Source organism: Gavia stellata, chromosome 27, assembly GCF_030936135.1.
Source record: "Gavia stellata isolate bGavSte3 chromosome 27, bGavSte3.hap2, whole genome shotgun sequence".
NCBI lineage: Eukaryota > Metazoa > Chordata > Aves > Gaviiformes > Gaviidae > Gavia > Gavia stellata.
In genome coordinates this window covers 8793328-8821161 of record NC_082620.1, presented here as the reverse complement: position 1 = coordinate 8821161, position 27834 = coordinate 8793328, and the positions used below count along the sequence as shown (strand labels likewise).

The 27834-nt window shown below is 41.6% G+C and overlaps 3 protein-coding genes across 4 annotated transcripts; 2 read left to right on the top strand and 1 right to left on the bottom strand.

Moving 5' to 3' along the window:
• Window positions 1-978: 978 nt before the first annotated feature.
• Window positions 979-4160, top strand: C27H1orf174 (chromosome 27 C1orf174 homolog). Its single transcript, XM_059829875.1, has 3 exons — window positions 979-1185; window positions 1847-2344; window positions 3124-4160. The coding sequence occupies exons 1-3, from the start codon at window positions 979-981 to the stop codon at window positions 3235-3237; spliced, it is 819 nt and encodes a 272-aa protein (XP_059685858.1). The 3' UTR covers window positions 3238-4160.
• Window positions 4161-5194: 1034 nt separating this feature from the next.
• DFFB (DNA fragmentation factor subunit beta) lies at window positions 5195-8919 on the bottom strand. 2 transcript variants are annotated; one of them, XM_059829910.1, is made up of 7 exons: window positions 8806-8919; window positions 8608-8734; window positions 8291-8479; window positions 7494-7573; window positions 7155-7325; window positions 6813-6913; window positions 5195-6320 (listed from the first exon to the last, which is right to left on the bottom strand). In XM_059829910.1, the coding sequence occupies exons 1-7, from the start codon at window positions 8917-8919 to the stop codon at window positions 6104-6106; spliced, it is 999 nt and encodes a 332-aa protein (XP_059685893.1). In that variant the 3' UTR covers window positions 5195-6103. The 2 variants fall into 2 exon arrangements, with proteins under 2 accessions (XP_059685893.1, XP_059685894.1); XM_059829911.1 differs by having other exon boundaries at window positions 6281-6589.
• An 875-nt stretch (window positions 8920-9794) lies between these two features.
• On the top strand, window positions 9795-25423 carry CEP104 (centrosomal protein 104). Its single transcript, XM_009816681.2, has 21 exons — window positions 9795-9951; window positions 10475-10648; window positions 10972-11110; window positions 11795-11860; window positions 12249-12325; window positions 12569-12737; window positions 12957-13115; window positions 13749-13997; window positions 14845-15048; window positions 15612-15779; window positions 16472-16645; window positions 18199-18375; window positions 18692-18898; window positions 19396-19512; window positions 20076-20112; window positions 20631-20712; window positions 21322-21430; window positions 21737-21875; window positions 22306-22373; window positions 23891-23981; window positions 25228-25423. Exons 1-21 carry the CDS (start codon window positions 9839-9841, stop codon window positions 25362-25364), a joined length of 2856 nt encoding a protein of 951 aa, XP_009814983.2. The 5' UTR covers window positions 9795-9838; the 3' UTR covers window positions 25365-25423.
• The last annotated feature ends 2411 nt before the right edge of the window (window positions 25424-27834 follow it).

The following is a 27834-nucleotide window of genomic DNA, read 5'->3' as shown; positions in this document are numbered from 1 at the left end:
TTTATGAGCTAAGTTGGATTGAGGAGTACAGGTAATATCCTCCAACCACTGAGACTTGTGGTACAGCTCTGCAATGAGCAAGAACATTAAATGCTGCTATAAAGAAGCAAGCTCCTGTGCCCTCAGCCGGACAGAATTATACAAATCCCCACAGCATCCTCAAAGCACTGAATTAACAGAAGAGAGAGCTGTAGTTTAATGTGATGGATAAAGCCCCTGGGCTCCATTGCGGCGGACGCCACCGTCCCTCCTCCGGCGCAGACCGTCAGGGCACGCAGTACCTACAGTTTCTCAAAACGGGCAAGCGTGCTACCTCGCCTCCCCCAATAAAATAAGTGAAGATAATTACATACTTAAATCTAGGTGTCGGGCTGCTTTGCTACACAGAAATTCATCTGTTATCGTCAGAGTCCTTGAAGTTAAAGAGGGATTTGAGTTACTGACATAATTTGCTCCCTGAGGGCTGTGGAAATGAACTGAGAGGCATATCTGAATAATAACTCCCCAGCCGCACATCTTATAACCAGAGCTAGCACTGCTCCAGAAGGAAGACACAATGGGAAGCAAAAGATCTGAAACGTTTATAACCTATACAGTGATCAGGCAGAAATTTGTCCGTTTTTTTCCCCCAGGCAGCAGCCCATGAGGGGGATCTGGAGGCAAGCTCCTCTGTTTTCACTTTCCTAAAGCTTATTTCAATGTACCGCTGCCCGTGGGCCAAGCCCGGAGTCTGGGCCTGTGTGAAGGGCTGGGGCTGGCCGCCCCGCTTGCAGCAGGCCCTGAGGCGGGCTCCTCGCCCAGGCCCCGCCTCGCCCCGCCACCGAGCGGGAACGAGGCCTCCCTCCGCCCGTCGCTTCGGCCCGGAGGGGCCACCCGCCCGCCCGGTGCCCCGGGAGACAGGCAACGGCAAAGCCGGGCTGCCCCTGAGACGAGAGTCTCCACAAGATGGCGAACGCGGGCTCCCGCACCCTCCCCAAGATGGCGGCGGGCGGAGCGCGGGGCCGGGGCAGCACAGAGGCCCGCGGCCCGGCTCTCCCAGGACGGCAGCGGCGGCGGCCTCCCGGGCGCTGTGTGAAGGGGTCTCTGGAGAGCGGGCGCCCGGCAACCGCCTCTGCACAGACCGCGGGGGAAGAGCCGCCGGCGGCCCGCCGCCAGGAGCGGGGCGGCCCCCGGACGCCGAGCCTGGTAGGAGGGACGGGGCCTGGGGCGGCCCCGGGCTGGGGGAGAGCGCCGCGGGGCCGGCAGTAACAGTGGGGGGTGCCGCTAATTATTAACAGCTACAAACTGAGCATCACCATGAGGGAATTACCTGGATAATTTAAGTAAATCCTTTGCCTTTCCTACCTTCCCGCCACTTTGTTAGATGCCTGTGTGCAAAAATACAGTGGAGGGGCATATTGGTGTGCTACAGGGCCAGCTTTCGATTCATCCCTGTCCAAGGGCTGGTGTAGGCCGTTAGCCAGTGTTCTGTGCTGCTAGCGAGCGGCGGGACGCTTTCCACACCGGGTGATGGCCCATTCTGCTACATGAATTCCCATCTACAGCATCCCTAAGAAAATATAAAAATGGTGACTAGCCACGTGCGGTCCTAGTTTACGCTTTGAGAAGTAGCCTTCCACTGGTGATGGACTGTATGTTGTGGTTTAGTGTAAGCTATCTGCTTTTTTCTTCTTCTCATGTGCACTTTCTACTAATATTTTTCTTAGCGATGCAGCTTTGGATCAAGGTGCCGCTCACTTGATGGAGCCTTGCAGTTCCGCATACAGCCTTGCAACTAAAGAGATATGGTGATTGTATTTTTCCTTATTTCAAGTAAGCTTTAGCATCTTGTATTTTTTTCTAACAGTGTTCTTCACGCAAAGCAGCTGACAGACCCTCCAAGAGGCTAAAATGTGAAAAAAACAGTCTAGTAAAATCAGAACTAGAAGGACTTACATGTGGAAGTGAAAACCTTGCTGCATCAGGGGAAACACCTAAAACATCCGATGAGGATCGACGTTCAGAAGATCCAGGAGACTATAATATGATTCAACAGAAAAAAGGTGAAAGCATTCCAGAGACAAAGGAAGACAAACAGGAAGAGGAACATGATGTTTCTTTCAAGCCACATGCAGTGAAATCAAGCAGTGCTCCATCAAAAATGGACAGTGATGAAAATCTGCACAATCATGTCTGCAGTGAAGAGGAGAGCAGCTGTGAGAGTGTACTTTCAGACGGGTCTAGCTTGGAGGATGCAGATTTCCCGGAGAATCCGATACAACTAGATGGTAGTGCTTTCTTGGATGAAGACAGCAACCAGCCAATGCCAGTGCACCGGTTCTTTGGAGATGTCGAGTTCATACAGGTAAGATGATGACAGTCTGTTCACTCTACAGATTCAGTTCGGTTCCACTTCAGTCTTGCATCTTCAAACAACAGTAAGCTAGCCTCAAAATTGTAGGCAAACTTGATCGGTAGCGGTAGACATCTGGAGTCATATCCCTGTCCCCTAGATAGAATTAATTGCCAAAGCAAGTTAATTTCAGATGTGAAATCTTTCTTGTTTAGATTTTAGTATTCCAATTGCATAAGATAGATATTTTTACTCATAAAGATACAGTGTTATTCTATCAAAATAGGGTTTCCCTGGTCATTGGTTCTTAACAGTGATTATTGTAATTTTTCGGAATGGAAGCTGATTTCTAGCCACCTCTGCTTTTGGATCAAGGGCCAGAGCTTTAGATTCGAATCCCAGGTCTGCCTTTAACATTGTATAACTTTGGGCAAGTGATGCTGCCTTCTTTCAGGTGTTTCATGAGGATCGGTATTTAGCTGGAGTCACGGTTGGTATTTAGCGGGAGTAGTGAGAATTCGTTTGTGGAGCACTTCCCCCTCGCTGAACCTTCTCAAGCCTGCAGAAGGAATCCCAGCCCTCACTCTGACCACGAGCCGTGACTGGTTCCGGCAAGCTCCCCTGAAAGCTCCTCTGCTTTAGCTATGGGTTTATGCCACCGCTTCCAAGTGAAGAGGTGTGTGTTGGTGCCTCATGTATTGGATGTGGAAGTATGTGAACTGTTGGAGAGGAAGGAGGTCTGCCATTTGCCGCAACAGACTTTCCTTAATGATTTTATCTTTTTCTTAAAGGATCTCCCAGCAGTTGCGCTCCCAAGCACAACGATGAGCAGGCGAGAATTCAGAAAACTACATTTCATTGCAAAGGAAGATGAAGAGGAGGAGGAGGAAGAGGATGCTGCCTAATAACAAACTGTAAACACATGAAACCTTTTTTCTTTTTCTTTGCAACCACATAATGATCGTCGGCTGTGTCACTAACATAAGATGTGTGCGTTTGCCTTTTCTCAGAGAAGAACTGGTAGAGTTTGTTTTTCTGGACCTGGCAGATAGAGTATTCTTCTACGGTTATCTAGGGCAAAGATTGACTGAATTTTCAGTGACTTGGAAATAAATTGTACTTTATCATTTTACCACTAATATTTAGGAAAAAAACAGGGAAAATAGAAGTTCTTATTGCTTTTTCCTAAATTTGAGCCCCTATCTAGGGTGAACATTTGCTCTCACTCCTTTTTTAAAAAATAGCCAAGAAAACCGTTAGAACAAGGTCCTTTTTCTTTTAATTCTGCCATGTCTGTTAGTGTGGCATCCAGTTAGTAATGCAGCCAGCTGACTACCCAGTACAAAGAGGGACACCAGCCTCTGTTGTTGAAGTTGTGTTGCATCGTTTACATCTAAACCAGAACCAATTAAACCTCTAAAACACAGTTCTGCTGGCAAAACTAAATGCATGGATGTCAGTGTGAGTTCAGTGGTGTTAATCTCTGGATGTCACATATGTTTTTATCGCATGTCAGTTCTCTGAACAACCACCACGTGAAGCTGACTGCTTCCCTCTTCCACCAGACCAGCCGTAAGCACTGCCTTTTTTAAGAGTTGTGCAAAGCAGCTTGTGCAGTATTTTCAGTTAAGTTCCAAGGGTTATGAATATGAATTTTGTAAACAAACATACTGGTGGTGATAAAGGAGGAATAAAATCTCTCAGTGTCAGACTCGGTAGATGAACCAGCATTGACTGCTAAGGATACAGGTCAGTCCACCAAATCTCTTATTTTGGCCTGCATTTTTAGAAAATAATGAGCAACCTCAGATAATTTCAGGAACTGTTAACTCGCCCAGTGTTTATGATAATACTTCATTGAAAGTGTGATTATGCAATAAGCTTCCAGATCTTTACTGTTATAAATAGTTTCTTCTACATTTCTAAAAATATAATGTTATCAGCAGATGGTTTAAATAAATATTAATTTCTATGGCTATAGCCTGTGAAACATTCAAAAGTTGTAAGCCAAACAAATTGCATATGCATGACATGTTAATTTATTCACATTTCCACCCCAGCTGATGCATTGTTTCTGTCAACGGTATTTCTTGGCTCCTTTTCACTCTAATTCTGTAGCACAGAAAAATCTTACTTTTTAATAGCATATTCACGGTTTTCAGCACAACTCCATCTTAAAGTAGCTCTCCCAGCTTTCCTTAAATTCCATATTTGCTACCGTCTCTTTCTAGCAAATATGTCTTCACACACAGACGTTCATTTTAGTTTCAGCACTGTGTAAAAGGGTGATTTTCAGTTTGTAGGAAGTGTGCCATACAGATAACACTGTGTTTGTCATCAGAATCTTAGCTGTGATGCCTTCCCCAAAGTCGAATCAGTGTAGTGTGCATTTCCATCTTTGTTACCGATGACGTATGTTCAGTAAGGATCAATTCAATGCATCGGTATTAGAAATCCTGTATTTAAAACGTACCTACTTACTTTTCATATTGAAATATTTGGGAGGGGGATTGACTGTGTTGTTTAAAGTAAATCAATACTCTCTGTAGCAAAGCTTACACATTTCCAAGACCTAGTAAGTTACAGCTCATGCAGCAATACTATCTTAATACAATTCTGTGTAGACTAGCTGGATTTGCCTGGGTAAGAAAGAGGACCACCAATTTGGGGGAAAATGGAGCTCTTCCCTAGAGATGAGTGATGTTATTTAAATAGCAGTAAGCAGCTAGTGCTCCATTCATAAACATGTTTCCCCGTGCTGAGTCTTTCTAGTCTGTATTGGCCGTGCTGTGTTACACATGATTAACCACTCGTGCACCTCTGCCTCCACATACACACACAGAAAGGTGGTGGCAATTTTTTTATTTTAAAACAACTCACATTGTTTACACTGATAGTACACCTAAAAGTTCAGTTGCTATCAGCTGATATTTAAAAAAAATCACGTAAAAATTGATCTGTTTGTATTTTTACCTGAGGTAGGAAGTGTTTTACAAAAGCAATATTCTCTAAAGCGGCAGGTAAACATGATTATTATACAGTAACATTGCTTGTATTGCTTCAAGCAAACTCAAGCTAAAGAGGCAGAAACTGTTGGGAAGGAGAGGGAAATCAATGGGAAAGCTGACAAAGGTGGTAAAAGCAAAGATATGCCATGGCCTTGCTCTTCCTTCTGGGAGATGCACACCTAAAGCAGCAGCAGATGGAGCGGGTGTGGATGAGCACAGGTATTTTGGTACAGAAGAGCCAGCAGCCCTGTCACTGAATCGCTCTTTGGCATACCTGAAAGAGAGAGGTTGTCTACCTGGAAAAGGCACAGAGCAAAATAATTACCCTAAAGTATTCTTTGTTTGGCTTAATGTTCAGAGAAATATGAATCTACAAGTCCCCTCATATCAGTTTAAGAAATGTTTTTTCCAAGTTTCATTTCTATGGACTCTGAGTTTTGGGACTACATTTGTCACGGCAAGAAAGAAATTGTAAGGCATAATCAGTGTCAGCCCCTGGCCTCATTTTTATACTCTGACTCAGCTGTTTTTTGTCACACTTAACACAGCATGATCTAAGGAAGGCTTGTAGTGAGAAGGTAGCAGAGTAGAATTAAGCATGATATGAATGTATGCTTTGTGAGATTGCAGTTGAATTACTTAGCAGGTCTCTTTTGCCAAGGACTCTTAAATTTAAGTTTTTGTTTAAGAAACTAGAGCTATTTAAAAATGATACCACATGAAATGATTTTGAAAAAAGCAGAAGTCACTTCCAGAGATAGCACTATGAAATCTTGTGGTTCTGCTTCCTTCTTCCGTAAATTTTAGTTTTGTCACAGCTGAGATTATGATTGGTTTTCTTATGGCAAGCAATATGTACAAGCTTTAAATTATCCACAGTAAACAGCAGCTGATAGAAGTATTCCCAGTTCACTTCTCTTCCATCTCGTGTTTTGACAGCTTCTGCCAGTTCTGGGACAACAGCACGCTTCTTCTCTATTCTTCGGTACACAAAAGAGAAAACAATATTGCCATCAAAAGTTTTTTCATAATAATCAAGTCTCCATCTTCCTTTTAGAGCCAGGCGGAATTTGAATTCTTTCACCATAACTAGGTTTTTTTTTTTTTTTCCTGAGGAGATTAGTTTAGCAAATCCTGTTTGTTTCACAAGTGCACAATGCCTGAAAATGGGTCTGAGGGTTTTTGCCAGAGAGGAGTCTTCACAAAGGATAACGTGATGAGGAGGGGTATGTTTCCATACAAAGAAAATCTGAACAGAAGCAAAGCAGCTAATGAGAGACAGCATTATAATCAGTCTTCAGGATTTTGTTATCAGAAACAGCTGCAGCATCCAAGCATCTTTTGTCACGATGCGCTATTCATAGCAGAGCTAACTGCACAGTGTGCGGGGGGTAAAGACTCAATGGCTACACCTTTCCTGCCTAAGATAAGGGCATGAAACAGGTAGGTTTGGATTAATACTCTGTACATACATGTGGTCGAGATTCCAGGTACTGAAGAGGATTCTGCTTTCCCTGTTACTGTAGGGGTTGATAGAATGCTTACATGGGCAGTCATCTCTGTCGAAAGGTCCCTGTAAATCAAGACAGCAACCATGAAAGGTGTACTGCTCATCACCCCAGCGCGGTCCTAGCCCATTTCTGCTTGCTATAACCAGAGACAGATCACACACGCTGTGACAACATCACCCCGCCAAACTTGATACTGCACTACGCAAGCATCCAAGTGACTGCTCCCTTTCTCTAACGTCGTTGCAAGTCGTGCCACTGCTTGCTGGAACCAAGACTCTCTGCTTTAGAAAGGGCTGAACTCACCTGACAAGAGAACCATCCCTCCGTAGTGCACAGGCGGACTGCCTCCTCCTCTCTTCTGTCAAAGTAGCATCCATTGTATTTCACAGATTTCAGTTTATCTGACATCAGGTCAATTATCCTTTTATATGCATCTCTTGCTGTAGGATGAACATTTGAAATAAAACTACTAACCTAGAGGGGGGGAAAAAACCCCAACAATCATTCCTTGGTGCCTGTAGCAGCCTGAGGCTCTTTCCTACAATCAGTATGTTGCACCATAAAAGTGTTTTTTATATATGTGGTCACAGAATTATTTTTACTAGCAGCTTGAAAATAAGTTACTTCAACAGAAACTTTTACCTCTTTCATGTAGCTTCGTATTCTGCTTTCACAACTGTATCGCATGTAGCTTGATTTGGTCTTAAAGCGAGACTCTAGACCTAAAGGGAGTTAGACTGTGTTGTAACTTCATACTTTTAATGTTGTGCTTCTGCCCAGCTGGGTATTTATCCCTTCTTTCACAAACTCGGTATGCACAGTTTTTTTTTCCTTTCTCATTTTTATTGTACTGGTTCAAGACTACCCTGCTCTTAGCACTTAAAAGGACCATACAGAGCATCTGCTGTGAGAGCAGCAGCTGATATTATAGTTATTAAATGTTTCTTGTTAATGTGCATACACAGAACACTAAGATTGTGAAAAGAAAACTGAATTGTTCAGGAAGAACTGCAGCAATGACTTGGGAATGGGAGGGGGAACTTGCAAAGAAAGCATAAAGAAAACATAAAGAAGCGGTAACTGGCTGATACGTGCAAATTATCAATATACTATTAGCAAATTGTTAAAAGACTGTAAATGCAGACCTATGTTAATGGAGAAAAATGTATTCTAGAGCGATCTTGGATACAGAAATAAGGGACATCGTTTTTCACCATTTTCTGATAGAAAATGTGCATATATTTGAGAGCAACTTAAAAAAGCATGCTAACGTAAGTGATAACTAATCCCCTGACCAGGTACCAAGTCACAGCAGCCAGAAGGACTCCCAGATTTTTAAGCTACTTTTTTTTAGGAACAGTAAAACTGACAGCAGTGACGCTCTTGAGCAGGTTGAGACCGGGTGCCCCATAGCAGCTCCCTGCGGGCGACAGACCTACCTTCAAACCACTTCTTGTCGTCCTCCTTCTCCTCGGCCAGGATGTTTTCGTTCAGGTTGTGGATGAGATCCGCCAGCAGCTTCTGCCTCCTGGGGGCCCGCTCGTCGGAGAGCAGCTTCCGCGCCGCCTCCACGACGGCATCTCTCTGGTCGTAGAAGGCAGCCAGGAACCGCTCGATGTCGCTGGCACCTGCGGCTCGCGCGGGCGAGGCGGCGCCGGCTGAGGGGCCGTGTCCGGGCCCGGGCGCTGCCCCGCCGCCGCCGGTTGCTCCCCCCCCGCGATCCCCCCGCCCGCCCGCCCGGCCCCGGCGCACTCACAGCCCCGCCAGGTCTCTCCGGGGCCCAGCAGCACCAGCTCCGTCTGCGGCGGCAGGGCGCGGAAGTAGCTCTCGGTCAGCTCCGTCCCGTCCTCGTAGAGGCAGAGGCGGCTGCCTGGCAAGGGAAGCTGCCCCCCGGGCGGGTGAGAGACGGGCGGGCCCGCGCCGCCGGCCCCGCGCCACGGCCCCCGGCCCGCACCTGCAGCAGCCGGCAGCCCTTCCGCAGCAGCCCGCGCAGGCTCCCGGCCGCCACCCCGAACTTCTGCGGGCTGCCGCACCCGCGCAGGCGGAAGGGCCGCAGCGGCTCCGACATGGCCCCGGCCGCCGTCCCGCCGCTGCCACCGGGCGCGCATGCGCCCCGAGGGGCGGCTCGGGCGGGCGCGCGCGCATGCGCGGCGGCGGGCGCGGCGTTGCCATGAGACCCGGCGATGGGGCCGCAGTGAGGCAAGTGGGGTCCGGGGTTTGGTCCGGCCGCTTCCCGCTCTCCTCCCTTCCTCTCTCCTCTGGCCGGGCGAGCCTCTCCCGAGGCCCTCTCTAGGCCGCGGCCGTGTAGCGCGGCTTCGTCTGCGGCCCGGCCGTTCCGCCGAGCCAGCGCCGTGACCCGTCCGGGGCCTGCGGGGCGCCGCCTCGGCCTGCTGCCGCCTCCTGGGGCGAAGCGGCCGGGGCCGGGGGGAGGAGGGAGGGGGCCGAAATTAATGCCGAAATATCACTACGGCACGGCGGGTTGCGGTGGCCTTTGGCCTTGTCCTGCCCGTCGTTGCCTCCCCTCCGCTGCCGTCCCTGTCAGCAGCCTACTTGTGTGCGTAGCTGTGAAAAGGTGCTAGCTAGCTTTTGGCTAAATTCACCCTGTTCTGGATTGTTTGTTTTTTTTCCTTCGGCTTAGGCACACAGAGGATGGTACGGGTCGCTCCTGTGCGTGTTTTGGAACTCAAATAGTTTCAAGTTCCATCTCGGATTAGCAGATTTAATTGAGTTTATTGGCGAACTGCTATACAAGTCAGCTAAACCCTCCTTTCACTAAGTACTATTAAAACACTCAGCATAAGAATATCGTGCTGTTTGTGGTGCCAATATTAATTAAAGCAAACTTAGATTTGTAGTCATCATCTACTGACTTGATGGACCACAGGATTTAATTCTTTGATTGTATTGTTTCGGTGTGCTTTTATTGTCCTTCCAGGGATTAGCTTAAGCTTGAAACATCATTGCTTTGACTAGTTGGCTTCTGCAGGATGCCACACAAGATTGGTTTTATAGTTGTTAGTTCATCGGGACACGAAGATGGCTTTAGCGCAAAAGAGCTGATGGTTCATGCTCCGACAGTGAATGGATGGCGATCGCCCAGGTACTGCGAGTGAGAGAAATGTGCGTAGTTCTGAAGCACTAAGTGAGTTTAAAATGAATGGGAGATGTACCATGCATGTTCAGAGTAGTTTACAGCATCTCAGACCAAACCGGTTATACAAACAAAAAAGTTACTTTAATCCCATGGAATCCTTATCCTGGGGAAAAAAGGGCCTTGGTTTCCACCTAAAGGCATCGCATTGCATTTAAGTAAACTCCTTTAAAAGAAAAAAAAGGGAACTATTTTTGTTCTTCTCAGTCTTGGAGTTTACAACTGCTTTGGCTTAGTATTAAAAATCCAATCTTCTCAGCACATCCTCTAGATATGTATGGGGCACTTTAACATACATATGCACATGATAAAGTAGAGAGTGTTTCTACTCTACTGTTTCGTTTCATTTTACAATATTTGTAATACTGACTTAACCTATAATAACTTTGGAAAGTTTAATAATTAAATGTTACTCAACTTGGAAGTGAAGTCATCTTTAAAAAGATGATTCAGAAATTGTGTATGTTTTCAGACTCTGTCAGTATCCACAGGAAATTGTTCTGCAGTTGGTGGAGAGATGTCGAATACGAAAACTTCAGTTGCTTGCTCACCAGTACATGATTTCAAGCAAAATTGAGTTCTACATCAGCGAAAGCTTGCCAGAATACTTTGCTCCTTATCAATCAGAGAGGTTTCACAGACTAGGGTAAGTCAAAAAGCTCTAAATGGTTTTATTACCTTAATCAGAAAGGCTTCAGGAGGAAATAATATTCATTATGCTTTGCATGCAACATTGATACGCTGTGCTGCAAACAGTAAAGAGGTTCCATACTTGCTTAGATCTGTAACAAAGCAGAAGATGTAGGTGTAAGAGGCAAGATGCAGATGAGCAGTCTTGTCAGATGACAGCACAGGCTGTTTCAGTTATGAGTGAGTTTTGAACCTTATCAAAGTACTAACCCAAGGAGTGAAAATACAGCTGCGCATTTGTACGTTTCCCCTGCTTACTCGTTCCATTTTCCTTCTCAGTTATGTCCCTCTCTCGGACAATGAAAAGACTGATTTCAAAGCACGAGAATTAAAATCTGTGTATATGGATGCAGTTGGCCAGTACCTGAAGCTGATTTTCCATAAAAATTATGTCAATAAATACAACTTATACAGTCAGGTAAGTTGAGTTAAGAGTCCTTACTTGGTAAGCTAGATGAAGTTTCAGTAGTGCAGAACAGGCATAGATATCTGTTCCCTTGATTGTAGAAGCTAAAAGCGTTGGTTGAAAGCTCCTGGGTTTATTTTTGGTTTCTTCTAAAACAGAAAATACAAGTAAGAGATTATAAGTAACTTGGAATCGTGACCAAGTCCATGTGACTTATCCAGAACAAATGAGTCAAGTGCACGTTCCATTACTGCCTTTCATTCTGACTTTTAGACAGCCCAGCAGGCTCTGTGCTGAAGACAAAGTACTTCTTCTGAGAACAGCATTGCGGTTGCTACAAAGCCACTTTTAGTCTTTAGGACCTGATGTGGCATTCAGTGGAGGTGTTGGTACAGCTATCCTGATACAGAAAAAGCAACTATTTGCCTCAATTCTGCAGTGACTCTTTTCCCTTCCATGCCAGACCAGAAAAGGGAACAACTGATGACTGTACAATGTGCTCTGTAGATATGGTAATAAATTTTTAATGAAGCATGAAGTACATTTAGCACTTAGTGCTTTTCTTTGCTTCCGTACCACCCTGGAGACCACAGGTCCTTTTTTTTGTTGTTGTTCCAATTTTTTTGTTTCAGTTTTCATGAGATGTGGAAAAAGTAATGACCTTATGCATTTACAGTTTCTTTAAATCTATCCCAGGTTGCCCTAGTAGCTATAAACATTATTGGAGACCCAGCAGACTACAGTAATGACAGCAATAATACTGTAAGTGCGAAGCATCCCTGTCTTTTTACTGTTGCTACACATGTTCATTTACAGGGTTCTTGGGGTAATGGAATATATCTTTCTTCTGCTAGTTTTGTGCTGTAGCAGATCTGCTGTGTATTGATTTATTATTTTTTCATGTTATCTTGAAGTAAGCAAGCTCTCAAAAATTGAGCCTAATTTGTGGATACAAAAAATAAAACATAATCAATTGGCTCATTAGGATTTTCAGCCTATCCAAATTCTCTTGTTTCAATGTGCCCCAAAACATACGTATTATAAGTGGCATAGCTTATGTTGATTGTGGCAAGTCAGAATTTCTGTCCTGAATGCACACTTGATGTTGATGAATGTGCATTAAGATTTTTTTTTTCCCCCCCCACCAAAGCCTTCCAGAGAGAAGCTGATAGACCACTACTTAGGAATTAGATCAGATGATCCTGCCTTAGATGGAACTTACCTGGGGTAAGGATGTTCTTTTCATGGACTCATAGAATCATTTAGTTTGGAAAAGACCTTTAAGATCATCAAGTCCAACCGTAAACCTAACCCTGCTAAGTCCACGAGATATACTCTAGCAAAACATCTATTCAGTCTAAAGTAGTTCTCAGTCTCTATATTTTGTTAGTTCCCTGCTAGTGAAAAGAGAAGACATATGCTCAGCCTGCTCTATTTTGGATTAGCTGAAAGTTTGGTTTATATCTTCAGAAAACCTGACTCCATTTCACCTCTGGACGATTTGGCTTTTGACATGTACCAGGATCCAGAAGTTGCTCAGATAATACGTAGACTGGATGAGAAGAAGCGTGAAGCTGTCCACCATGAACGCTACGATTATGCCAAGAAACTCAAACAAGCTATCGCAGACTTGCAAAAGGTATTGTTGAAAGACTGTTTATCTCTTAAGCCAAACAGTGTTCCAGTGGTCTATCAGGGACCCTAGCATTCATGTGGAATTGTAATGCTTTCCAGTATATCTTCAAAATAGGAGTTTTAAAATCAGATAGCTTTATTTAATAACTTGGCTGGAAATACTGAATCATATACATATGTACAGTAATGTGATTCCAAGCTAGCTTGTTATACCATCTTCTAGGTAGGAGAACGACTTGGACGATATGAGGTAGAGAAGCGCTATGCTGTAGAGAAAGAGGATTATGATCTTGCTAAAAAGAAGAAACAGCAAATGGAAGCCTACCGCCTGAAGGTGTATCAGCAACTGCAGCTCCACGACCTTCTGGACGCGGAGCTGATGGTGGGTACTGTTATTCCTAATTCAGGAGGCTTTATCATGTGGATGTTGTAAATAGAAATGACAGAGCAACCAAAAGAAATTCAGGGAATAAGAGTTGTTACACAGGTATTGTATGACAATTACATATGGATTTTAAGTTTTCTGTTCAGATTGTGGATTTCCCTAACCAAAGACTTGCACGTGGCATTTTATGAATGTGCTTAGTTCTCCATAAAATACATTACATTAAACTGTTAAGGTCTCAAGCAAATGACATTAGAATCCTGAATGTTTTGCATCATTTTAGGGCTACCCAATGCAGATTCATAAGGTACTTTCTCATATTTTGAAGGGGTAGAACAGGCTTATGCTGGCATCATGGCTAACTATACAGAATTAATGTGATAAAATACAGGTTTATATTGTTCTCAGAATGGGAAGCTTTATAACCTCTCCACACATGCATCCACACAGAATTATTTTTCTGATTGTTTCATGAAGCTGCATCCAGTAGAAATGATTACACATCTCAGTGAGGATGGATATTCACTTGAAAGCAGCAGAATCTTGTTGACTGTCAGAGTTGTAGTTGTATTAACTGTGATTTTAGTACATTGTTAGCCTTGCTTTACAAAATCTCCTTCCCTTTCTCAGATTCGGAAACCACCTGAATTGCCTTTGGAGTCTATGATTTATACTGACAATCCCCAGCACGCAAAAGCTACAAATTCACCTCCTTGTGAGCACACAGAACCACAAGAAGGAGAGCCATGGAAAGCAGAGCCTTTGCTGGAAGAGAAGTCAGCAGATCCCACTTCTGCTGAGCCCATTGTTCCCCATCAGTCCCCTCCTCCTCCTGTGACTCATCCCACAACCTCCAGGGAAGTGTTTCTCAAAGAAAATGTGAGTAGTGTACCTGTGTTACTGCAGAAATCTATCACAGCAATTATCTTGCATTCAACCTTCCAAAACAACAAGGTCTTTTGTGGTTATTCTCATGGCTTATATAATATCTGGAATTGACTGTATGACTGAGCAGTACCCATCTAATAATTGGCATTGGTCTTTCTCTTTCCTGAATTCCTTTGGAAGCTTTTAAAAATGTTCATTGAGGCAAAAAGGAATTATACCTGATTTACAAATAGATGAATGGAAGCGAATAGCCATTAAATGACTAATCAGGTGTCATATAGGCAATATAGTGGAAACTGAATTCTGCTTGCTCCATTAATGGCTTAATAAATCTCCTTGGAGGTCATGTTGGATGGATCTACAGCAGCAAGAGAATTTGTTGGAATGTGGTTGTAGGGTAAGAGTCTTGGTGTCATGTCTAAAGAGAGGAAGAAAATCGTGGTATCTAGTTAGCTTGATCTTTAGGTTTTGCTGCGCCAGCTTTTGGCAAAGCTAAGGAAGACTTACTACTGATCCTAGAGTCAACGCATTCTATCGTAACAGGATGTTGACATAAAATAATTTTACAAATAAAGCTTTATGACTTGCTGGCTTCCTATCAACAAGTGATTTCTTCTGTAGATGTGTGCACTTCCACAGAAGGCATTTTGTGTGCGTTTTATTGTATTCTACAGGCACTGATTCCATTTCTTCATGATCTCTTCATCATCTCTACTTAATTGTAAAGCGATACTGCTTTGACAGGAGAAAAAAATGCATTGAGGTGAATCCGACTGGTGATGAAACAACTTCACATCTAAGTCATTTCTAAAATAGCAAATTTTATCTTCTCTGTTAGGTTGAATTTTTACCTTATGATGAGAGACCTCTTCCAGCTATCTGTAAACAGTCTGATGAAGCAATTGCATACCTTGAGCCAGAGATGACTGCAGAGGATATCAGTGATACCCCAAGAAGTGGCATTACTGGGGAACCAGAACCATTGACTGAGAAGGCACTGAGGGAGGCCAGCCCTGCTATTGAAGTTTTTGGAGAAGCTTTGGTAAAGAACAACAAAATAAATTATTGTGATCTGTGAGTTGATTTGATATGCGCTCTGTCAACAAAGAACTACTGATACGATTTTTACATGTTCAGAGCTGTTAACTTAAAAGTCTGAGATTAAAATTTGACCTGGGATACGTGGTTGCCTGTTTTCAATGTTTATATGATGCCGTAGCTTTTATGGTTGATTACTTGATGAATTATTAAGCAGATAGTGTCTGGTAGACTGCTTTGGGGTACAGACTCTGTACCTTTAGGGTACAGACCCTAACAGAATATCCGTAACTTGCCACTGTGAATGGTCTTTTGTAGGGAGAGAAGCCATTACTGTGTCTGAAATGGTTCCTTGAGCCTGACCTGTTAATCCATTTTACTCATTGTTTTTCAAAAATATGTGCAGAAACACCTCTTTTAATAAAGGCCAGACTCCTGTAGGAAACACCTGGGGATTTCATGCTAAAGTTCATATGTTCTTTTGGGGCTGTTTCTGTATATAAATTTTGACTAAATATTGAAATATCAGTATTGACCTTCTAAGAGATAAACTTGTCCTGTGTTCAGGTTTCAGGAGCATATTCCAAAACTTGGTCGTATCGAGAAGATGCGTTACTGGCTGTGTATAAGAAGCTGATGGAAATGTCAGTAAATGCTCCAAAGGATGATTTAAAGAACATGCTGAGGGCTGCCATTTTTCTTGTAAGGAGAGCCATCAAAGACATAGTGTCTTCAGTAAGTTGTAATATGTTTGATAAGAAATGCTCCAGTGAAGAACTAACAGCAAAAATTGTAGGACCATGTGGTTAACAGACTTCAAATAATTTAAACAAATAGTTTATAAAACTACTTTTGAGTAAGTTTAAAAAACAACAACAACAACAACAAATTAAAAAAAAAAAAAAAAAAAAAAAAAAACAAAACCCCAACAACTGAAATGTCAGCTTTTAGCTAGGATCAAGGACTGGGCACTGTCTAGCATTCAGCAGCATGGAAAATACCGCCCTGGGCTGAGTAATGAGCTTGAGAAAAAACTGCTGATGCAGTAAATGCATAGTGTGCTTGAGCCTTTTTTTTTTGAAGTTGAAATACGGCAATGAAGTAACTTCTAGTTTCCAACTTGAGAGACTACAGTTAGCCTAAGGAGACTTAGGCTTCAAATAAGCCTTAAACAAGAAGAAAAGAAAAAAAATCAACAGCTGTGTTACTCTTTATAAAACAAATTCTGAAGCCTTTCACCTAAGCCCTAGCAACATATTTCGTGGAAGAGACATATCTGAAGTAGCTTCCGTTCAGAATGTTACTGTAATTCTAGATTGCTGTTACTGCTGTTCTTCAGAACTACAGAGAAGATTTTACAATATTGTCTGAAAACAAGGATCTGTGTGGTATTTTTGTTCAGTGTTTCCTTTTTCTTTTTAACTTAGGTTTTTCAAGCTTCCCTGAAACTTTTAAAAATGATCATTACCCAATATATACCAAAACATAAACTAGGAAAACTAGAAACTTCTCATTGTGTGGAAAAAACACTTCCAAATTTGCTTTCTAGAACAGGAGACTCTTCATCCCGTCTTCGCCTTGTGGCTTCTAACTTTATTCAGGTAGGTGCTTTTCTTCAAATTACAGTTTAATTAGCATTAAGAATGCAGGTGGATAACATCTAATCAGACTTGACTTCAAGTCCAGAGTTTGCTGCTGTAAAGGATTACGCCTTACATGGAAGGCAAAGTGGTAGCACCAACTTAGTATCTTGGCAGTGTTTTTTCTAGCTGTGTATTGTCACCTTCGTTGTGGGGTACAGAGTGGAGAGAGAGCTGCTGCTGCAGATGCAGGAAGGGTGTAAGTCTTCAATTCTTCTTAGTCGCAAGGGATTTACAGAGATGACAGCAAGAATGTACAACATACTCCTCAGACTGTTGCAATTTGATTGTATTTTTGACAGTCAACTTTTGAAAGTCAACTTCACAAAAGCATAGAAAAGATGCCCATTTTAAATACACAGTCCATTCCTTGCTCAATGTTAGCAAAGAGCAGCTGTGAATAGCTGCTAGAGGATTACAGGCTCTCTTTTCCAGTAGAATTTAGAAAAGAGAAGAGTAGTTCTGTGTGAAAACGTGTTAATTCAGTCCCAGGAGTGGAGTGGAGTGAGTCACTGGCTCTGGGTTACTTATCTTTGCTTGCAGCCACACATGGAGGGAAGACTTTTCTTTTGCTGTAGATGTAACTAAAATTCAAACAGCGTTACTGTGTGAAGTGGTCTGGTGTGTCACTGGAACCCCAAAGGTGACAGGTTACTTTATTACTACTGCTTGGCTTGTTTATACTAGATTTTGTAATTGAATGAGAATGTGAGAAAATGTTTCCAAATGTATTTTTGTAGACAGGACATGGCCTGGAGAGAAAGAAAATGTGTTTATTTTGTATTGCTGCTAATAGATGATACACTGCCTGAATAAGCAGTTCTCTAGGGAAGGTGCCGTATATTTCTAGAAACAAGCGTGTCCAAAGCAGACCAGCCAACCAGGTGACAACTGCATCTGGCCCTCAGGGAGAGGGACTGCAGGCCACCATCATCTGCTTGAGTGTCTGTCAGCTGACAGAAACTGGGAGGAGGAGTGCTCTGGGTTATTAAACATTCCGCTACCCGCAAAGAATTAACTATGAGCTTTGAATAACAGCAGAATTTAGCCCTTAAGGTTCCTTGCGAAATAGAATGAGATATTATAAGATGGCATATGTCTTCTGAAGCAGTTTTGAAATTCATCTTGATGCAATGTCAAGACTTTGCATCCTTTGTGACACTTTTCATCTACCTCCTCCTCAGACAGTTTAGCATAAGATGGAGTTCTTGAAATTCTTCTTATAACCCAGTTCTGTAACTCATCTGAGCATTTCTAATATTTTATCAATTTCTCAGTAGCTTTCTCTCTGATGCCAAAAGCAAGACCAAACATCTGTATAATCTTCTTTTTAAAACCTTTGCAAGTAACTTCTGGTTGCTAAAGTAACAAATAAGCAGCTACTTCTTATGGAAGGCTTATTTTGTTTTACTTAACTTGTTATAAGTAACTTAGAATAACTCTACTTTGCAAAGACGGTTAATTTTCCTCATTTAGCATTCCTACATGCACACTGACTCTCTGGATGTTTACAGGAAATGGCACTGAGTAGTGAAGTGAAACCTCTTCAGGTTGTTCCAGTTCATTTGGTTCAACCATTAAAACCGAACTCCCCAACACATCTGGCAATGAGTCAAGTGGAATTAGTGGAACGCCTCTTGAAAGACATGGGAACTGAAAACTCTGGGTTTAGCATCAGCAATGTCATGAAGGTAGGAGTCTGAGTTTACAGCACATGAAGTTTTTTCTGTTGTTGTTTTGTTAGGGCTTGTCTGTCTGTTTTGGAGTGCTTGGTGAATTACTAAAGAGAATTTGAGGCTCTTGGAGGTGACAACACACAACCTTGTGAGGAAGCAAGATGCCAATACGGGAAAAAAGAATCACTGGGTCAAAAAGTGTTTGCAAAAACTTGCCTGTATGAAGATTTCTCCCACTGCAGTGAAATAATTGTCTTAGACTAATAAGCAAGTCCTTAAAAAACATGTGGGAAAAGAGAGGCTTTTTTTTTTTTTTTATTTCTATTTTCAGTTTGCAACGGGAGCTTTGGAACACAGGGTTTATGAAGTTCGTGATGTAGCGTTGCGGATTATCTTTGATATGTACAGGAAGCACAAGGCTGCTATACTGGAATATCTTCCTCCAGATGATGCAAGCATTCGCAAGACTGTTCTCTATAAAACACTCTTTGATGGATTTACTAAAATAGATGGTAAACTTTCTGAAGCTGAAATTAGGGTATGTAATAAGATTGCAGAACTTAAGTAGCTACTTTAAATATTGTATTCAACTGAGCAATATACTGATTTCATTGCTATATTAGACATTGAATGACACACATAGCAGAGTATCTTAAGGCTTGTTTTTAACATTACTTAGCGTAAAAAGCTGCTGTTCAGTTTATGACATATGCCCACTCTTGCGAATAAAGCCTACAAAGAATACAGGGATGGTACTTCTGAAATAATGCACAATCATTTTGGGAAATAAGCATATACTATTTTATGCTGGCTGGCCTTGGAAACAGTAAGCACAGAGGAAATGCTCTGTGTTTCAGGTTAGTACAGAGAAATTTAGGGGGAGGGAAGTGTTACTGTAATAGACCAATTGTTTAACCAAGCAGGATATTTCTTGTGCTGCACTGACCATTTGTTCTATGCTGATGTATTTTGAGATCTCTTCTATATGGCAGATGGTTCAGAAACTTTTGTAATTGAAAGAGTATTTCTTGATAGGCACAGAGAAAGGCAGCAACAGAAGAAGCAGAGAAACAGAAGAAGGAAGAAATAAAAGTTCTGCAAGGTCAGCTGGCAGCTCTAAAGGAGATACAAACAGAAGTTCAAGCTGGAAAGGTTAGGGTGTTTTGGGGCTGATTTTTTTTTTTTTTTAATCCTTTTTTCCTCAGGTATCACAGGCTTAGATAATTAACATTACTATGGTCTCATTATAAGCTAAAAAAAAAAGAGAGAGAGACTCCATGACATACACTAGCTGATTTTCAGCAGCAGCAGTCCAGCTTAAAATCTGGGCAGTTGTTTTTCTAACATAGTGTAAAATTTGGATTCTTTTTTATAACAGCTTTGTCTGTCATATGGTAAATTTGAGAGAGTTTCTACAGGTCTAAGTGTTTCTCTACCAGTTAGAGTACAGGAATTGTACTGAGTGCGTCAAGGCCCTCCAGAAGCATGCTGTACTGCACATCCATTAAGTAGGACTGTTTTCCATCCTCAGAAGATTGCTGCCTCAATACCTGAGAGATTGCTGTAGGAACAGAGGCATGAACATTGTAATGCATTGGCTCTGCTTCTAAGCTTTTAATTCCAGAGAAAAATCAGGATATAATCTGTTCTTTTTCTCCCTGGCAAGCATCACAGTCGTTAAGCGAATTTCTGACTTAAATTTCTTTGTTCAATAGGAGAAAGAATCTGATTTTCAGAAGCCAAAGAATCGAGGTAGGTAGTTTCAAATAGTATTAAGAAATGTAGAGACATATTTCAATATGTCTTTGAAACACTGTAGATGCTTAATGGATTATTGAATTATCTCAGTTAAAAACATGCCAGAGTGCTTCGGACTGGCTGAGTCTCAGCCTGACATAGAGGCAATCATTAAGTTTGCAAAAGAAAATTTACCATCAGCTAACCAGTTAATTTCTAATAAGAAATTAGTACGGCTTGGCTTGAGGCCACTTTAGATTTCTCCCCAACCTGAGGTAGATCATCTACCACATGTAAAAATAATCACTAAAATACTTTACTTTTGTAGATCACTAAAGCAATAGTTTCCCAACTGCCTCTGGGTATGTTGTCTTTCAGTGCCTGAAAGACACTTGATGTCTTGTTTACTGATATGGGGATGGTATGCTTCTGTTAGGTTTTTTTGCTGTTAAGATCTAGAGAAGTAGTATTTCTAGGCATGCACAAAAGCTAATTAAAATGTGATCTTGTTTTTAATAGTTCTCTTCTTACAGGTTACCAGGTAAACGAAAGCCCACAGCCTGCAGCAGCAGAGATTCCAGATGATCAGTCCTCTGTTGCAAATTACTTGGATAAGTAAGTTAGATGAGCAGCTTCTAATCACTTTAAGCACTTGGTATAACCTGCAAGCTAATGTCAGTAATATTTCTCCAGTAGATCAAAGCTAATGCCTTCAGCATTGAAACAATGAAAAAGAAAATGTCTTCTTACAGATTTGGAATTATCACCAAGCAATCCTAGATGTGGATTTTTTTGAGTTCTTGGATAGTGTGACCTTGAACTTGTTTTCTGAGTAGTTGCTTGTGGGATAAGAAATTGCCACAGTTTAATGTTCAACTGCCAGTATAGAATAAGGCAAATAAATATTGTAGCTTTCACGTGTATTGTAGGATAAGGGCATAGAGAAAGCATCTGAAAATTCTGGAGCCATGAAAGACAGTTTCAGTGAGCTGTCTCAGTGCTTTTGTGGAATTATGTCTTTCCATATGAACAAATGCTTTATAGTTGTATTTACCATAAATTATATAATAGTATCTGTTCATGCCCTATCCTAAGGTCAGCACTATGTAGGAAAAATAAGGTGTACCAAGATGTTAGTTGTTTTTCAGAATAGTTTCTAACGGAAGAAACAGGGTTCATCCATTTCACTCTGTGATGTTACTGATGTTTGTATTTTTTTCCTAGCTTATGTATTTTTTGTGGTGAAAGGGACGAATCCTTCACAGAGGAAGGATTGGATCTCCATTACTGGAAACACTGCCCTATGTTAACCAGATGTGAGCACTGCAAACAGGTCGGGCATAAACTTTCTAGAGCTACTACAAGACATTAACTGTTGTTGTTCTGGTTTTAAGGTGCTATAAGATATTTAATGCTAAGGTAGATGAATTCTGAACACAACTGTGTGATCTTGGGTAGTGCTTTTTGAAAAGAGCAGCATTATAAATTGTATTAATAACTGGGCTAAAATTTCATTTTCCCTTTATCATTTTGGAAGGAGATTTAACTTCCAAAAATCACATGAGCAGTTTTTTAAATACTATCCTTATTTACTCAGTAACAGTACAAATCTTCTTGGCTGCCTCTTGCTCTGTTGCAGGTGGTGGAAATAGCAAGCCTGACAGAGCACTTGTTGACGGACTGTGATAAAAAGGACAGCTTTGGGAAATGTCAACGGTGCAGTGAGGCCCTTCCAAAAGATGAGTTGCCCAAACATATTAAGAGCAAGACTTGCAATTGTGAGTAGTTTTGAACAGGAAGGTTGAACTTCAAAGGTCAGACTTTCAAATACTGAGTTGTCTTTGGCAAGTCAGACCACTTCTATTTAGGTACTGCACTGTGGATTTAGAAATCTAAGTAAATCCTCAGGAGAGAACACTTTTGAAATAAATGCCTGAGCTTGCCGGTGCTTGAAATGCTTTGCTTCCATGAATACATGTGGGGAAGATGAGTGAGGACAACAGAAAGCCTCTACCACATCCTTGCGGATTAAGCCCTATTGTTCCTTTTGATCTTGTTTCGATTAAACACGGGACTTTTTTGGGAGCGGTTAATAGGGTAAGAGCTGGTTTAGCCATGGAGTAGTTTTATGCTTTCTTGTGCAAGTTCTCCTCTGGTATTTGAAATTAGCCTGTCTTTTACCATTCATTATTTTTCTAATCATTTCAGCTGCCAAACCAGAAAACATGGCAAACCATTGCCCATTGTGCCATGACAACTTTTCCCCAGGAGAGGAGGTAAGACTGCCTTCCAGATCGGTCTGATGTTGTTATGTCACTGGGACTGAATTCGTGTCCTCTTCTAACACTGCCTTACACCCACTGACTTAAGAAATAGCCTGGACTATTGCCGGGGTCTATAATGGCTATCTCGCACTCTGGTGACCATATTTGAACCTGGGTCTTCTACCCTCAAAAGTGTATATGGGAACCACAGGGCTACAGGCTATTTGGAGTCATCTTTCTGCTCTTCCGTAGCCAGTTATACATCTTGCAGCTTTCCAAATTCCTATCCACTACCAGATTCTGTGAGTTCGCTTGTCAGCCCTAGTGTTTGCAGTGACATTACGCAACTTAAAATACTGCGGCAGGACTGAGCACATCCAACAGGGCATCCAGGGTTAAGATGTTGTTGATCTGGGTGTAAGAAAAAATTAACATGAAGAAAGTAAGCAAGAACTGTTATAATTATCAAGAGAGGTGAGATGGCCTCTCTCTAATTTCTACACGCTGTTCCCCGTAACTGCCTAATGCTATGAAATCTCTGACGTGCCATCTCCAAAATGTGCTTTCAGCAATTGAATATATATATCGGTATTTAGACAAAAAGTGATTTGTTCAGAAAATACTTAACATACCTGTTTCAGTCTTCTATGTGAATCATCTAACACTACATTATGATCATATTTAAGTAGTTCTGTGTATGATTTAATTTTCGGAAAAAGTCTATCCAGGAGACAGCCAACAACTCTATACTGAGTTTTAGATCCAGTCAAATGCCAATGGCTGATATGCAGTCTATGCAATTTTCTTCTTTCAATGGGACATGACTGTTGTTGAGTAGTGTTTCTGTTCTCAAAACCATTTTTTTCCAAATCCTTTTTGCTTTACCCAGTGTGAGGAGCTCAGAAAATATTGTAACCAAGTCTGAAACTTTTGTTGAGAGATGTATGCGTTGTTTGGATTTGGGGATTACTATTTTTTCTTGCTTCCACCCAAATTATTCTTGTAAGTAAGAGACTTCACGTAGCCTCTAGTTTGAAGAGGCTGTCATGTTTTCTTGTAATAGCAGCTCTTACCCCTTCAGGTTGCTGAATGCTTTAACTATTATCATAACCTTGTAGTTATGCCCACACTTTTTCAGTTTAAAATATGTATAGATGAAAAGATATTCCATATTATTTGTACATTGTTTCTTCCTGATTTGAACTTAGTTGTTAATTAAGAAAATTTAAAAAACAAAATGAATGTCACTCGCTTTTAACTTCTAGCATCTGGCTGATTTTATTTTTTTTTAGTGTGATGTACCGTTTAGGTTATATTAAAAAATGGATATATTAATTTCTGTTCCACTTAAGTCATAAGGTGTTCATGCTTTTATGAGTGAGCAGATTAAAATGCTATTGCCACAAAGTCTGTCTGCAACTCTCATTTTCCCCGAGTTTTAAAAAGTATGCGTGCGTACACACTGACTAGATAAAAGATCGGCTAATTTTGCTGGTTTTGTAATACCGCTTCTTTTTAATTGACTTTAGGCCTGGAAGTCTCACCTAATGGGCAAAGACGGCTGTAAAATGAATCAACGGAGGTTATCCACAATAAATAAAACTCTCCTGGTGCAGCCTGGTAAGATACTATTTTAGAAAATGATGATTATGTTTTTTACTGCGTTGCCTTTACTTAAGAAAAGTATTTCACCCTGGTAAGCAAGCTGGCTCTTAATTGCTTGCTCAACACGCTTTTTGCATTTGGGTAACCTAACTGATATTTCTTATGCTGGTATAGACTACAGTAGACTTAGGGAGCAAATTCTCAAAACCATTCAGTAACAATAATTTCACAATGAGGGCATTAGCTCCGTTGATTGGGGAAACTGGCATATTTGATAATTTGATCAGTCCAGTCTTGTTTCTGCATAATAGTATGACTGTGAATAGATCAATCAGCGATGATACTAAACAGTTAACATTCTGGAAAGCTCCTGAACGCTGCCACAGGGAACAGAGAGCCTGATTTAGCTTTTAATGTCCAATCAGAGGATGCTAATCTAATCCTAATTACAAGATGAATTGAATAGTTAGTGCTGTGTACTGCTTTTCCTTTTCAATTCCGACCCAGGAGCTAGGCAGAATTTATGATTGTGCAGCTTCTTCACCAGCACAGAGAAATTGATGCTGATGTCAGGTGTTTTTTTTTTAACAGTCGTCTTTATTTATGAAGCGCATGCAAGATCCTTTTACTTCCTGAACACAGAAGTTAAACAAGCTATTTTCACTGCCTGCAGCTCCAAAATTCTTGGCCAGTAACATCCAAAACCTTTCCTCCTTCAGACTTTTTTCAGAGTTCTTTAGTCCGCTGCATGTTCAGGTCATTGCTAGAGTTAACCTCCTCTCTCTGATATTTGCTTTGCTCATATCTGCATTTCACAACTACTCCGAGGGCCTGGGAAGAGCTGTTGAATTGTCACTTTCAGCTGTCATAAGGGAATGCGGTTAGACTCAACCGTTTCCAGTCTTGAACTGGACCTACAATCATGTCTGTCTGTCTGTATTCAGCCTTGCTGTTTCTACTTGCTGATGAGAATGCTAGTTAGTTTGCCACTGGCTAGAATTTGGAAACGTAGAAGGAACTTAAATCCTGCCTAGATACAGCTAAAGCTCCAGAGCAATTTCCTAGAAGTAGGAAAGGAACCCTGACCATTTAGTCCTACCACTCCCGGTATGAGATGCACCTCAGCCTGGGTGCCTGCCGACTTTTAGTTGCTAGTATCAGTCATTCAGACTTATCTCCCATCTTGATTCTCAAGATATATTAAAATTCAAGTCTGGGACTAGATGTGCTTGCAATAACGATCTGTATGTTCTCTTCACAGGCAAAATAGGTGGCCAGTATTTAAGGAAACCAGGTCCTTCAGGAGCAAAAGCTCGACCTCCCTCTATAGGAAGCAAGATCCCAACGCCGAGAGGGGGCCCAAATAAAAGCACTGGCAAAACATACTCAAAGCGATGACAGGACAAGTATTTTTTCCTTTGTCTTAATAACAGGGCATATAGTTGTTAGTAGTTATTTAAAAATTGTGGGCAACTCGTATAATCTTTTTCATTTGACTACATGAGGCTGTTTTTCAGCCTTGAGCTGATACCAGACTTGCCTAGTCTGATAACTGCGGTACATAACTTTTGTGTTAGCTGTCTGTGCAGCACTGTGGTTTTCTCCTAGAAATGCTCATGTTAGAAATACACATGTGTTCTGGGACAGATCTAGCCTGCCACATTCCCTGTATGCACAAGGAAGGCCATGCATTGATCTTTGATGGGTTCCTCATATTAAAAAAACTCCCTGACAAGGATGGACTAAACATGACAACACTGTGTAGCTGCTGTCACAACCAGCACAGAGGCTGTGCCCTGGTTAAGGGATTTCTCGGGAGCAGTCTGGTTTGGAGATCCAGTGGGAAGTTCCCTTAAGATCCAAAAGCCACAGTCATTTGTGTTTTGGCTTTCTTTTGGGGAAGAGCAAGAAACCTACCAAGCAGCCATTGTACTAGACTTTCAGGACAGAGCTGAAAAGCACTTGTTCTTTTGATCCAAGTGTGACACTTGTTTGCAATTACGCATTCTGAAAGCTTGGGAAGTAATACCTGTACTAGCTGACTTTATCACCTGATCACTTCAATGTAATAATTTCAGAATATATTGCTAATAGTTTTCTGCCAAAATTGACTTTATAACATGCTGAAAGTAATAGTGTCAATAATTTTTGTTTGTCTTGCCATCAGACACTGGTGGTAGACAAACAGGTCACAAGTTAAACTGTGTGTACTGGTTGGCTGGGAGATAAGCTGTCTGTGTGTTTCTGCATTACATCAGTGCATTTCCAGAGAATTCATCATAATTAGACTTGAAACACCAACAAAAATATGGATATACAATGAGCAAAATAGCCTTGTTGCAGTCACGCAGGTTCCTTTGATGTGATGATGATGATGGTATCTTAGCAATACCATCATTCATCTGCTGGGATGTGCAGCTGGCGTAAGGTGAAATCAAAAATGCATGCATGTGTAGAAGGAAATACATGCCAAACTATACAAAATGTGTATCAGTTATCTGAAAGACCTGTATGATCCTGTATAGGTAAACTCTTGAACCAATTAATGGGTAGAATAACAATTTCATGAAGCAAAATTCTCCCTCATGTGTTTGCTAGAAGATTAAAAAAAGGAGAAATTGCAATGTAGTCGAGGAAAGCTATGGGGTTTGTTTTTTCCACTGCAAATCCTATAGTGTGGATTTATTTGCTTCAGTGAGGGCATGTTTACAAGTAGGGCCAGGAATTGGAAAGCTTTTTCAGTTGCCCATTCCTCAAGTGTAATGAAGTAAGTCAAAGAATCGTGCTGTTCTTTGGTGATTAGTTTAGCCGCTGTGCAGGGATCCAGTGTATTTTGATAGTAAGAAAGACACTATTAGTGTGTTTACAACAGCTGCCTTTTTCTTCCCTATATTTGTCACGATAAACTTTGTCAGCTAAAATGGGGCAAACTTATAGCTGTTATGAAAGCTTACAAGTCCATTTATTTGTGCTGGGCTCTAAAACTCTTGGTTCCTTCATTGGAAATGGGAACTGGACTTTTTTCTGAAACTGACTGGTATCGTTGAACGCCTTCTAAGTCAGCTGAAAGCTCTAATTGACCCCACAAGGAAAAGAATTGGATCGTGGCCATTATAAAATGTTTCCACTCACTTTTAAAACTCTTAGAAACACTATTTTGACAGATAACTTTGCACTCCTTACTAATACTGGTGCCTGTAATTTTATGAGTTCAAGCATGTTAATAATGTCGAGTGAAATGGATGTCTCTTGGGTCTGCTGAGGCTCTAGGAGTAGCACAGGTCATCCATGGAGAGAAGTGGTTTTGCTGTGGAAGCCTGGCCTTTACATATATTTCAGGCTTAGAGTTTTAAAGGCAGTAGGGCAGTACCCAAAGTACTATTCCACACCAAGAATTAGCACCAAATAAAAAAGCTAAAGGGCTGGTTGGATACCACCATATGACATGCCATTAGGTAGGAAGTGACATGAAATAGCTGTTCCACGCTGCCTCCCTCGCTGTGCACCAAGTGCCTTATTAGTCCGCTTGACAAGAGGATTAAGCTAAACCGCAGGAGTCCCATTTGGTACATGATAGGAGTGTGTATCGATGGAGCTACCGTAAAAATTAAAGTTATGCTTTAAAATCTCACAGTTGATTCTGAAATATAGCCCCAAGAAATGGCCCCTTAAAGAAAAGAAAAAAATTTTAGTGGGGCCCTGAGAAGCTTGAATTAATAAATTTAGACCTTTTTTCTGGCTTTAGTGTACTTTCTCTTGTCCTGCTTCTAAATCCAGCTCTAATACTGAGTTTCTCTAGTTAGATCTTGATTAAAATAAACACCCATAGACTACAGCGTGTGACCATTCAACAGCTTCAAAGAGAACA